General features: G+C 43.3%; 1 protein-coding gene across 2 annotated transcripts in view; it reads right to left on the bottom strand.

Annotated features, from left to right (window-relative positions):
* IL7 (interleukin 7) overlaps positions 1-12414 on the bottom strand; it is a 32550-nt gene that overhangs the window by 5038 nt on the left and 15098 nt on the right. For both annotated transcript variants that reach the window (XM_036232778.1, XM_036232779.1), the window contains exons 3-4: positions 2567-2644; positions 1347-1478 (exon numbers count right to left, since the gene is read on the bottom strand). In XM_036232778.1, the coding sequence (XP_036088671.1) occupies positions 1347-1478; positions 2567-2644 (210 nt within the window). The remainder of the gene's footprint in view (positions 1-1346; positions 1479-2566; positions 2645-12414) is intronic.

Here is a 12414-nt window from a genome sequence, read left to right as displayed (position 1 = left end):
TTAGTTGATTTTGGAACATGATGCTCCCTGTGAAGCCCAACACGTGAGAGGAGAAATTGCAAACGTGGAGCATGCCTACAGCCCCTTCCCCTTCCTGGGCCAGGAGGTGACATCGCGAGTCTGTCTGCAGGTGAGCCCTGACCTGAGGCTGACACTCAATACCGCGTTTCCAACGCTCGCTACTAAGCAACTGCACGTGTAAGCAACACAAAACCTATCTGCCATTCCTGCTGGACAGGATCCTAAAACCACTGTAAATGAAGATTGAGAGCCGCTAGGCTAGAGTATGAAATCTTCATGAATCTTGAGCTTGGCCGTGTAGGATGCAAAGAACAGGACACATCAGATTTATAGAAGGAGAGCAGGAGTGAGGGGACAGACGGGGAGTGAGCCTGGCAGATCCGGGACGCCAGGAGGAGGCTGGCTGGCATCAAGGAGAGGGCGTGACAAGCGGGGGTCCCGCCTCTGTCCCCTTCCTTGCTGGCGCTGTCAACGGGGCTCGAACATAGCCTGATCACTTGGCCTTCGGGGGGCAACTACTGAGATCGCAAAATAAACACACACACTACCCTTTTTCTGGCATAAAAACTTCTATCACTAAAAACTTCTTTAAAAAAACCACAAGAAACCTTTTGGCTTTGTGTGGCAGCTGGTAAAATTCATGGACAGGGTGTACTAGTAATAATAACAACATAGCACTTATTGAAACCTTTCGATACTAAGCACTTTACATGAATTATGCCATAGATACTCTATTTTTCCTCCAGTTTGTAGATGAAGATACTGTTGTCTAGTCTCAAGATAATGCCTTCCAAATTCTGCTTTGTTATTTAATGAATGCTCGCAGAGAAGTAGGGAAAAATGAGCCCTATACTTATCAAAATTATTAGAGCAAAAGAACAGAAAATTGTTGGACACAGATATGTCCAGTTTTAACATGTAAAAATATTTTTTGAATACATTTGATTACCTGTTTCATTGGCTATGAGTTCTTATAAATGTAAGTATATGTGGATTTATAAATTACTAATAAGTTTCAGAGATAAAGATATACCATTCCCCACCCAACTTATCACACTTCCCGCCTTGAAAGTTATTATGGCAATAAAGTATGCATTCATTTCTTTTCTTTCCCCTTTTATAAACTATGAATTGCCCTAGCTAAGAGATGACTAGGTCCTCTCCAAGTTGAGATTTTTCCGCTCCCAGAGTTGAATAAATGTATTTCAACTTTAAATTCTAATCACATAGACTTCCGTGGCAACGGACATGACCGTCGGAGAATGGCAGTACCTACCACGGGAGCAGTTTATATTTTTGTTCGAAGCAAACAGCCCTCGGCTTACCTTCCTGGTGCAGTTCAACAGTTTTAATGTGCCCTGTGAAAGTATTAGTAAGTGGCGCTTGACTTCTTCCTGGATATTCATTTTAAGAAATTGCTTCAACTTGCGAGCAGCAGTTTTTAAAAACGTAGCTTCCTATTACAGAAAAAATCAGAAGGCTGTGGTTTAAATAAAATATTAAGAAGCGATAAGCAGTCTTAAGGATCCTAAGCGAGAACTGTGTTGCTACATAACGCCCCACCCCCACCCCAACTTTCTGTTCCAGTTAATCACGTGACTGACATGTAACTGGACGAAAACCATTTAGCTCCTAGGTGACAGCCTGAAGTGCCTAGGACTTGGTTTAATGATTATCTGACTTTTTAAATTCTCTTTCTTTGTTACGTATATGTGATCTTATCACTTATGGGCCAACATATAACAAGTTTATTTAATTTTAAACAACATGACCAAAGGAGAGGTCTCCTGGGAAGCAACAGTAACAGAAGGTATGTGTGATTTTTTTCTTACTGTTACTTCGTCGGCACCTTCTGAGCTAAGGGTGATTAGCTAACAATAAGAAAATAAAGGGTCGCTTGCACCTAAAACAAGTTTTTCGGACATTTAAGAAGTTAAAAGAAATTTATGGGTATACTCTTAGATGCCATGAGGTTAACTCAGCCATAATGAGTTTTTAAAAAGATATTGAATGCCACACAGGTTGTTCTAGAAAGAAATGACACAAAATTTTGTTGGGTGTTCTGTAAATTGTATTATTACACCAACTAGAAGTGGTAGTGGTGTGAAGATTAGCAAATATTGAAAGAAAAAAATTCAAAATGCTTACAGCTAAATTATGCCCCGTAACTTTTGTTTGTGTGTGTGTGTGTGTGTGTGCGCGCGCAAGCGATCGCTCTAACAGGCATTTTATAGCATAAAAATTTCAGAAGTGAGAGATATGTGTGTCTTTGAATTCAGCAGTTCTTCTAATATTTTCTAAGTGAAAAATGAAATGCTAAAATAAAATAATAACGTTTATCAAATAATCACAGGGCTATTCGTAAAATAAAAGTATAAAAGAAGACCATAGTATAGCTTAATATATCAGCGGTAATTGTCTAGTTCGAACTAAAAAATAAGGTTATTAATATAATCAAATATTATATGTAACAGAGGTAAGAAGAATATAGGCTTCTATGAAACTAAGCTCAAATGAGATATAAACTCCAAAGAATGGTCATTACCTTATTATCATCACATGAATGCTTTTTAAAAAAGTTAGGTTCATTATCCAGGCAATTGCTCTCATTTTCTCTCCTCTCCTATAATAAATAATAAAATTATATGATTAAACTGGGGATTTTGCTGTTACGTAATTATAAAAAGACAATGTTTAATATTTAGTGTTTATATGTACATTTTAAGGAAATAACCTTAGCCTGGCTGGGCTGACTAGGCATGAAGAATACTTTTCTATAGTTGAAGAATAAACAAGTATATACACAAACCCTCACATATTTAGAGCTTCCTCCAGATTCCAGAGTTTAATCTCAGAAATAAATGATAGAATCTAGCCCACTGGGGGAAACAAAAGTACCTATTTTATACAGATAGGATAATATAAATTTTGAAATCATGAAGTTGAGATGCATTTAAGAGGTTATTTGGTCCAATTTCCTGCCACTATCAAACAGAAACAAGGGGAATTTAGATTAGAATGAAGGGAAAACCTCTCGACAGTGCGAGTGAAGTTGAAAGTCATTCTACAACATTTTTAACAAGCCAGGTTGTCTGGGGTGATAGAGGTAGAATTTTGCTAAGGACCCAGGGAACTGGCCGTGTGTGTACTGTAATGCAGGCGTGCGATGGCAGATGGGTACGTTCTCATATTTCATTTCTGAGGAATGTGGTGTTAGATGGTGGGGATTGCCCGAATCGAGAATTTAGTCGACATGTTAGGAAGAATTTCCTAAGGATTCTTATGCACAGGGTTGGACAAACTCTGTCCAGCAAACTAGCATGTAATTCCATGCTATCAGAGCTTCCAGAAGGGCTTCAAGCAATCTTAGTCACCAAAGAAAGAGGATAGAAAGTGGAGCAATGGCAGGATTTGGTCATAGACTTCAGATCTTCTTCTGCCTCTCAGAAAAGTGTGCATTACTCCTGTCATTCGTGAAGGGGACCTGCCCAGCTCAGCCCTGAGCAGCTAGTCTGTCTCACCTAGGGAGGCGTGAGAAGCACTGGTAAAGTTTACAGTCCAGGGGAACAAACTTATGCAAAAGACCGAGATCTCATCACAGGGCTGTAAAATGCTTCCTTCCCATCCACAATTTCAACAAGAAATGACAGAGCCCACTAAAAGGCCCAGAAGCACAATTCGAAGAGACACCAAGTATCAGAACCAGAGTCAGATACGACAGAGAGGTCAGAACTGTCAGACCAGGAATTCTTCAAAGCTATGATTTCTATGCGAAGGGCTTTAATGAGAAAAGTACGCACCATGAAAGAAAAATGGGTAATGTAAGCAGAGAGGTGGGAATCCTAAGGGGAAAAAAAATCATAAAGAATTGTTACAGATAAAAAACACTGTAACAGAAAGATAGGCCTTTTATCAGACTAGACGTGGCTGAAGGAAGAATCTCTGAACTTGAGGGTATGACAGCGAAATCTTCTGAAACTGAAACGCCGAAAGAAAAAAAGGAATTTCCGAGGATGGCGGACGCTTACAGTACGTACGGCATGTGCACAGAGAAAACAGGAGCAGTATTCGAAGCAGTAAGGAGTGAGAATGTCCTCGTATTAATGTCGCATACCAAACTACAGAACCAGGAGGCTCACAGAACACCGAGCAGGACAGTCGCCCCAAATCCTGCACTAAGCCGCAACACACTAAAACTTTAGAAAACCCAAAATAAAGAAAAACTCTTGAGAAAAGCTGTGTGTGGGGGTGAGGAAATCTTATAAAAGAGCAAACGATTATATCCAGCTGCTCCTCGAAACACACACAAGCAAGAAGAAAGACTAGTGGCATGTTTAAAGTGTTGAGAAAGGAAAAACCGCCAAACTAGGATTCCGCACCCAGAGAGATCATCCTTCGAAGCTTTCCGAAGATCAGGAACAGCGCGAAGAAGACCCTGTCACCATTGGCTTCAATGCCACATTGGAACCGGAGGGTATGCAAATCAGAAAGGATGCAATAAAACTATCGTTTCTATTATGAGTCATGATTAACTATGTAAATCTAAAAGAACTGAAAAAGCAAACACTTCCTGGAACAAATAAGTGATTACAGCAAAGCTGCAGTATATAGGTTATAAACAAAAGTTAATCATTTCCCTATCTACTAGCAATGAACATGTGGAATTTGAAATTCAAAACAACACCATTTACAGTAGCACCTCCCAAAATGAAATACTTAGGTGTAAACCTAGCAAAATATGTACAAGATCTTCATGAGGAAAACTATAATACTCTGGTAAGGAAACCTAAGTAAATGAAGAGCTATCCCATGTTCGTGTGTAGGAAGACTCAATATTGTCAAGATGTTAGTTCTCCCAAAGTGATCTAGAGATTTATCGCAATCTCAGTGAAAATCCCCACGAGTTATTTTGTGGATACGAACAAACCGATTTATATGGAACGGCGAGAGATTCAGAATAGCCAACCCAGTACTGAAAGACAAGGTCAAGTCGGAGGGCTGACACTACTCAGCTCGAGACTCCGCTCAGAACTGCAGAGATCCAGGCTGTGATGGTGGAGGAAGGGGAGACCGACAGATCAGTGGAACAGAACAGAAGCCCAGAAATAAACCCCCATAAATATGGCCTCCTGATCTCTGACACAGGAACAAAGGCAGCCGAAGGTGGCGAAGGGTCCGTTCGACTGGCGATGGGACCACCGGACCCCCACGTGAGAGACGCGCGTCCGGACACAGATCTCACGCCCTTCCCAGGAGGAAAGAAACGCCTGAGGATGGATCACAGCCCTGAACCTAAAGCAAAACGGTAAAGCTCCTGGAAGGGAACACAGAGGGAAAGCCGGGTGACCTTGGGAATGGCGGCGACTCTTTAAGCAAAATTCCAAAGGCATGATTCATGCAAGAAATCACTATATAATCTGTGTGTAAGTTATAGTACATTAATCACAGTAGCTCTCTCCATATTCATACTATAATACATGACATATGCTATTTAGCTTATGTGCATTATATATTGCACACACATACACTCACACCCCCCTACCTATCTCTTTGAAAACAAAGCTTGCAAATTAAAAACTGGTGAAAGATTGGAGAGGGCCCAGTTTTATTTCCCTTGACTGGAAACCCCGCCCCCACTTCCTCTAGGAAGAAGCTCGCTCGAAAACTCTCCTTGGTGTGGCCCAGCATTTGGCTGTTGTTGTTGTTGACTCATGATAATTTTAAATACAAAAACAGATCTCTCTTCAAGACTGGAATTTTTGCTTCAGTTTCATTTATTATTTTTTCTTCAGAATCATTTATCTTTCATAGGTTAGCTCTCTGGACTTTGTTTATAGTATCAATTAGTATCATTGTATCAATGTATCATAGTATCATAGTATCATAGTATTATTGTCTATATACACATACACGGGGGAGGTGTGTGTGAGAGAGAAGAGAGAGAAAGAGAAGTAAAAAAATAATGTGTATAGCTGTATAGTTATATGAATTCTTTGCCTTTTCGTTTTTGGAGACTTGACACGTGTGTCCATGCAATAATTACAACGGAAAGGCCCTCTTTTTCATACACACATCATTATAATATAAGCTCTTAACTTCCTACTCGATGGAGATGAGCTTCTGTCAAAATGCCATGTGGTTTCCGAAGTTCCCCCGGGGTTATCTAAAGTGGGCCCTTTAGTAAACTGAGGTTCTCCCACGCGCACTCAGCTCGCTGTCAGGGTCTGCCTCTAGGGACGATGACCATCGTGAAATCACCACTTTCCTAGGGGGAGCGGTCTCTCTAGTGACCACCACTCTAAGGGGTCGCCCCGGCTGCCGTGGAGGGGGGTCGTGTCGCCGAGACCGGAGCAGTGTCCTGGGTCTTGGAACGCCAGGCACGCCTTCGTAAAGAACGCCCGCTTTCCACGTCTCCCCAATTCCTCCCCTCTTCATTATTTAACAGGTGTTTTTACGTTTTGTTTTTTGGTTTGTTTTATGGATTTTAATTCCACTCCCACCTCTGGGCTGGGCTTTGATTGGTCCGACACTTAGATTCTAAGTCAATAGCGGTTATCCCATCTCCCCTGCTAGAGCACGTGATCAAATAACCAAAGTCTAATGCAGTCAGGGCCTTGGTAGTCACTGGCACAAGGGTCGTGTCCCAGGTGATCCGGTCGCAGTTTAGCCAGGACCTTGGTTAATTAGTTATAGGCAAGAGGACGCTCATTCTCCTGGATTCGAAAGAAGCAAGAAACTGAGTGCCACCGATAAGCCGCGGCATGAAGCCAAACGGCACACGAACTGCAGAGTGCAAAGAACTGCCAAGAGGCGGAGCTGAAGTTCCGACTCGGCCGCGGCTGCTGGGCTGCTGGGCGTCCCAGCTCAGGGGGCCGAGGGGCACGCCTTCCTGCGCGAGGTCCCAGGCGTCCCGCTCGCCCCCGTGCCAGGACGCATGCTAACCGATCCACCCTCCTCGGCCTGGAGGGTCTTCTGACCCATGCCCTGGATTCCAATTGCTCTAGAAACAGCCCCTCTTCTGATGCGGCTGCTTTTACCAGTGAGAGTCTGTGGCTTGCCCCTGCCCCGAATCTTCACGTGGTCAGGCGACGCTCGCCTCAAGCTTTAAAATGGCTCTGCTCCTCTCCTGACTTGAGATTTTTTAGAGCGACTTATTTCTGGAGTCTCTCCTCCTGTTAAAGGGAGGAGTTTCTCCTCCTGTTCAAAACAAAACAAAACAAAAAACTCTCACATGTCCCACGTAAGGAAACGTGCTCTTCCTACAATGATTGACAGCGCAAGCAGAACCTGACACAACGATCACAGCCTCCATCACACCCTGCAATCCCAGGTAAAGCAGATTCACGAACGGGCCGAGCGGGGAGGCCGGCGCTGGCCAGAGCTGGCACACAAACAGGTTTGCCTGGTTACAAAGTCCATGCTTTTTCTGCTGCACGAAGTTTGCCAGCTAAGTCATGTGAACTGGATTAAGATTTTTCAACGAAATTTAATGGAACACTTGAGAGTACAAATTCTAGTCAAAACAACAAGAACATACATTGTTTTTTAAATCCTAAACCCTGTCCACGTGCCACAGCTAACGGTCCTTTCCGTTTGCTTATTCGTTATTTGTCTACTTTATTGATTGGACATACATACGTATTCATGTTTGGTGCATAAAACAGAGTGATAACTGCCTCAGTAGTCGTCAAGATAAAATGTTATAAAAGAAAGATTACTTCTGGCTGATCTTATGAATGAAGTATATAACCTGAGCTCAATTTAAAGGGCACTGAAAACAGTGTGGACTATTTGGGGAGGAGGGGGAGGAAGGACAGTCCGAGAACGGGAGCACGCCGCGCAGGCCGGGCCGCGCGCGTGCGGGGCTCGTCTGGGACTCGGAGGGCAGCCCGGTTTGGTCGGGGTGCGGGAAGGCCGAGGGGCAGTGCAGAGTGCTACTCAGGCCGGAAGAGCAGACTGGGAGCAGACTCTGCTTGCCAGATGCCCAGATGACGCGTGAGTCCTGCAGCCAGTGGACAGTAAGCGACAGCCTCTGGAGCAAGTTGGCAGGCGGGGGTCCGCACGATCTCAGCCCTGCTCATGATGACCGTACACGCTGCGGACCTGTACTGCCCTGTGGCTGGCTGCGATGCGTATCTGCTGTGCCTGGAGAAGCGGGTTAGGTGGTGGGTAGGTGTCAGTTATGGAGAAATAGTGTGAGGAGGTAGATAGAAATCACATGGGAAACAGAAGACTCAGAAGGAAGGCCGTCTGTAAGAATTCTGTCTCACTGGAAGTGTACAACCAAGCCAGGTCCAGCTGTATGAAGGAACTGACTCCCATTCGGAGATATCTTACTAGGTAGACGGGCGTTCGTTAGTTTGGAATAGGCACTGTGAAACAAATGATAAATTAATCAACCACAGGCATAACCATGTTCTAAATGTTCTACCAGAAAGGAGAAAGAAAACATATACGAAACTAATACGAGTATCCGTGCCCTTAAGCATGCTGGCCCTCTTTAATATTTTGTATTTCTCCATTTCCGAGAATGCATCCTCGACGGACGGGTTTTGGGAAGATGGCACACATCTGCAAAGGCTAAGACAGCACCTCCCCATCACACCCGGTGTTCCTTGCTTCCCTTCGTCTCTGCCCAACTTTGCTAAGTTAACAAGGCAGGAGAGAAGAGCAGCTAAAATTTTTTGGCTTTAGCATTTACTCCTTTTTGTGACAATATATATTTACATATGTTAATTATGCTCTGACGATCAAGAAACAGGAGACATGGAACACAGTAATTGAATAGCCAGAACATGTTCCCTGCTAAATTTTATGCTACAAATCCAAGGTGGCTCTAGAGTACTATTAATTCACAACTCAGTTAGTCGAAGCCCCGAGGCTACGAACTGTGATTGTGTTAATTCCCAGGCCTCCCTGTGCCCAAGAGCAGCCCAGGGAAAAAGCAGTTCTAGTGAAATTTATTGTCGCTTTGCTCTTCTAACTTACACTTGTAAAATAACACGTTTTATATTGCACGGCTTCCTAGTACGTAAACAGTAGCAGAAACAGCAAGTTACATTCCTGAACAATTACGATCGCAGGTCATCCGCTGTAGAGAAGATTCTAGGAATAAAGCGAAGAACACCAGTCTAAAAATAATGTTGAAAGTGACTACATTCTCAAACGTGGTGTTTCAAAACAATCTCATGAAAGTGCCCCCAAACGCTCTTTACGCAAAACAGATGAGAAACCCTGTGAGTGTGAGTTTCCACTTGTGAAAACACCTCTGTGGAAGTTCTTGGATGAGGCTCAATTTAAGAAGAATCAATCAGCAGAAAGCATGAGAGACACTTCCAGTGTTATGACTATAGAACAAAGGAAGATACCACAAAGGGGAAATGAACACACCTCAGTTGTTACACCTGTCCTTTATCTCGCGCAAAGTTCTATATTCACTGGAGGGCTTTCTCTGGAGGTGAAAATATATTTTCTATTCATGGGAGGCCTTTCCAGCTTTGCCAGCACACCCCAGATATGTTCCTTGTTTTTTTATTCACTTGTATTAATCGACGTGTGGTTATGCACACTTGGGGATGAGAAATGGTGTTCTAAAACTCGATGATTCAGCAATCGGCAGATTTTCCTAAATGACAATATTCATGTCAAATACAGACACTAAAAAATTATTCAAACCTAGCAGCATATCCAGCTGTAGTTGGAACAGTACCGCATACGAGAGTACATGTATGACTCTGTGCGTGTAGGGATGTTGTTGCAAGAGTTATATAAATGTTTCATACATGTTCTCTGTCTGTTCTGAATAGACTGCAATTCATGCAATGGAAAGAACACTGAAAGAAGGGTGTGGATAACTGCACCCTAATCTTTCCACTAAATGATGTGAAACAGGAAGTTGAGAAGGTATTGTTGCGGACATTATTTCAAACGTGAAAAAACATTGCAGGAGCCATCAGTTTTTGAATGCAAACTAAGTTCCAGGCATCGCCTCGTGAGCTTTACATGTATTAATTCATGAAAGTAGAAATAAGGAAACTAAATAAGGAAATAAGGAAACTAAAGCATGAGAAAAGTTAAGTAGCTTATCCAGTGTCTCAAGCCAGCAAGTGGGAGATTCAGGCTGAATATTCACACAGGGTCCATTGGGTCATGAAAAAAAGGTTTATTATGGATTATTTACAGTCAGATTAGAATCATATCTGTGGCCTTCGTGGGGAATGGAACCCTTTATTTCTTGAACTACATTTCTAACCTCAGTCCTCAACACCTGCATAAATAACACCATTATTTATGCAGGTCATAGAATTGATGACCTGCATAAATAATCACCATTCATTGAAAGCAACTGAAGCACACATATTATTATTACGTGATCTACAAGGCTGACGTCTTGGTCGGTTATTGACCTTTACATACACATGGTAAAACTTACAATATTGCCAAATCTGATTACGACATAAAGCTGGGTCCAAAACTAATTTAGTAATTCTCGCAACATCACTACTACAGAGTGGGCATATCAGAACACCATTGCCCTGAAAGATCCAGGCACAGACTCGACAGCGGCCCAGCAGGCGTGAGGAAGCCGGGCCTCTAACGACGGGCACCTAGCGGAGGAGACTCGGGGGGCCGTCCTGCTTGACGAGCGCAGGCCTCGGCATCACGCTGGGCCCCGGGTGCTCATCTCATGGCCCTCGCTTTTCATAAACGCGTCTGCCTTTCAGAAATGCGTGCGAAACGGTGCTGAGAGCCCGGACGCCGAGCTCGACGGACGTCCCGTAGCCCCCTTCATTTCTGCCCCCCGCACATCCTGTTAAAACTGTGATTCTCCCTTCGGTCACTCGAGATCTTTGACAGAGCACGTTATTCATCTCTCGATTGGCAGATTCCAACTGGCAGACGCTTCGTCCACGTTTAACTGAACTATTAAGAAACAGAAGTTGAGATTTTACAGAGATCTGGAAAAACTGATTACACACCTGCCAGTGTACGCGCACTGATCACTTTAGGAGATTTTCAGCACTCATCAGTCTTAAGATTCATGTGCGGTGATGGTTCACACTACCTTGCAATGACGACAGTCGGCAATGACAAGCGTGCCCAACGTGAATTTGTTATCGGCGGTGCTTTCATATACTCTACTCTCTAACACTGCACTATTCACCTGCACTGCTATCACTTTCAACGATAGGACCCATAAGCTTTTATTAATGAGGGAAATCAAGGGACCAGGTACTAGATTGAATATATTTAGAGATTCTAGTGAGCTGAGGCGGGCCCGTCACGGGTCAAACAAAGATAAAAATCTTCCGAAGGAAAATATCAAGGAAAGCAATGTAATCGCTATAGGAGACGAAACTGTCCTGCAGAATCAGAGGGCGCGTTTGTTCTGAGAGCAAAACCGTAGACGCCCGGAAGCAAGACTTTGGGCAGGTGACGTCTACCTGTGCCGGAGTGGCGAGGAGTCACAGCTACTGCCTCTATAGCAAAACCACAGAAGGCATATAAGAAATTGTCCGATGTGACTCATGTAGACCAACATCTTTATGCTGTAATTTAAATTAACGTTTAATTTTTTAATGTAAATACGGCGCCGTATTTTCATCTATTCGGTCAGTGTTTCTGAGGGGGTCTGCCCTGCCAGGTGGCCTTCCAGATGTCGGGGATACGATGACTAATAAGAAAGTCTCTGTCCTCACAAATAAGAAAATTTCAGATAGTAATAAAAGCCGTAAGGAAAATACACTATATCGCGGGTAGGGGAGGAGCCACTCTGATTCCAGAAGGAAGGGAATTTTATGCTCATCGATTGACCTTTCCTTACAGTGTCTGCATTTTTCTCTTTGTTGGTCGGATTTAGTGGCTAGAAGTTTTATCTTTAAAAAAAAAAAAATGGCTCATGAGAGCAGCTCTGCCCCTGCATTTGGACACAGATGCGTAATTTTCTGCCTGTGTACTTTATATGTAAACGATAACTCGGCTGGGTAAAACTCTCGGGTCGCATTTTATCCCCCTCAGAACTGTGTAGCCATTCTTCCATTACCTTTTATATTCGTGTGGAAAATCTGAAGCCACTTAGACTCCCCACCCCCAAACGGACTTTGCCATTTCCACCCAGATGCTTGCATCATTCTTCCTTTATGTTACTGACCATTGTTTTCTATCAACGTGAGATGCCCTTATAACACGTGAGATGCCCTTTGGTCTTCTTACATGCGTTTTTTTTAGTAATTTAGGGATGGGGGGAGTTTTCTCTCTCCTAGGTTATTTTGCTCTTCCATTAGATCAGTGCTCTTTCGTAGAAATTATTTTCCACAAATTGGCTTATGACCGATTGTCCTTTATGCCCGGTTGCCGTATGCTCTTCATCTTAAGTCTGCTGTGGCCCACTCG

This window comes from Rousettus aegyptiacus, unplaced genomic scaffold, assembly GCF_014176215.1.
Source record: "Rousettus aegyptiacus isolate mRouAeg1 unplaced genomic scaffold, mRouAeg1.p scaffold_m13_p_15, whole genome shotgun sequence".
Lineage (NCBI taxonomy): Eukaryota > Metazoa > Chordata > Mammalia > Chiroptera > Pteropodidae > Rousettus > Rousettus aegyptiacus.
Note: the sequence above shows the minus strand (reverse complement) of the source record. Positions and strands in the feature narration are given on the sequence as shown.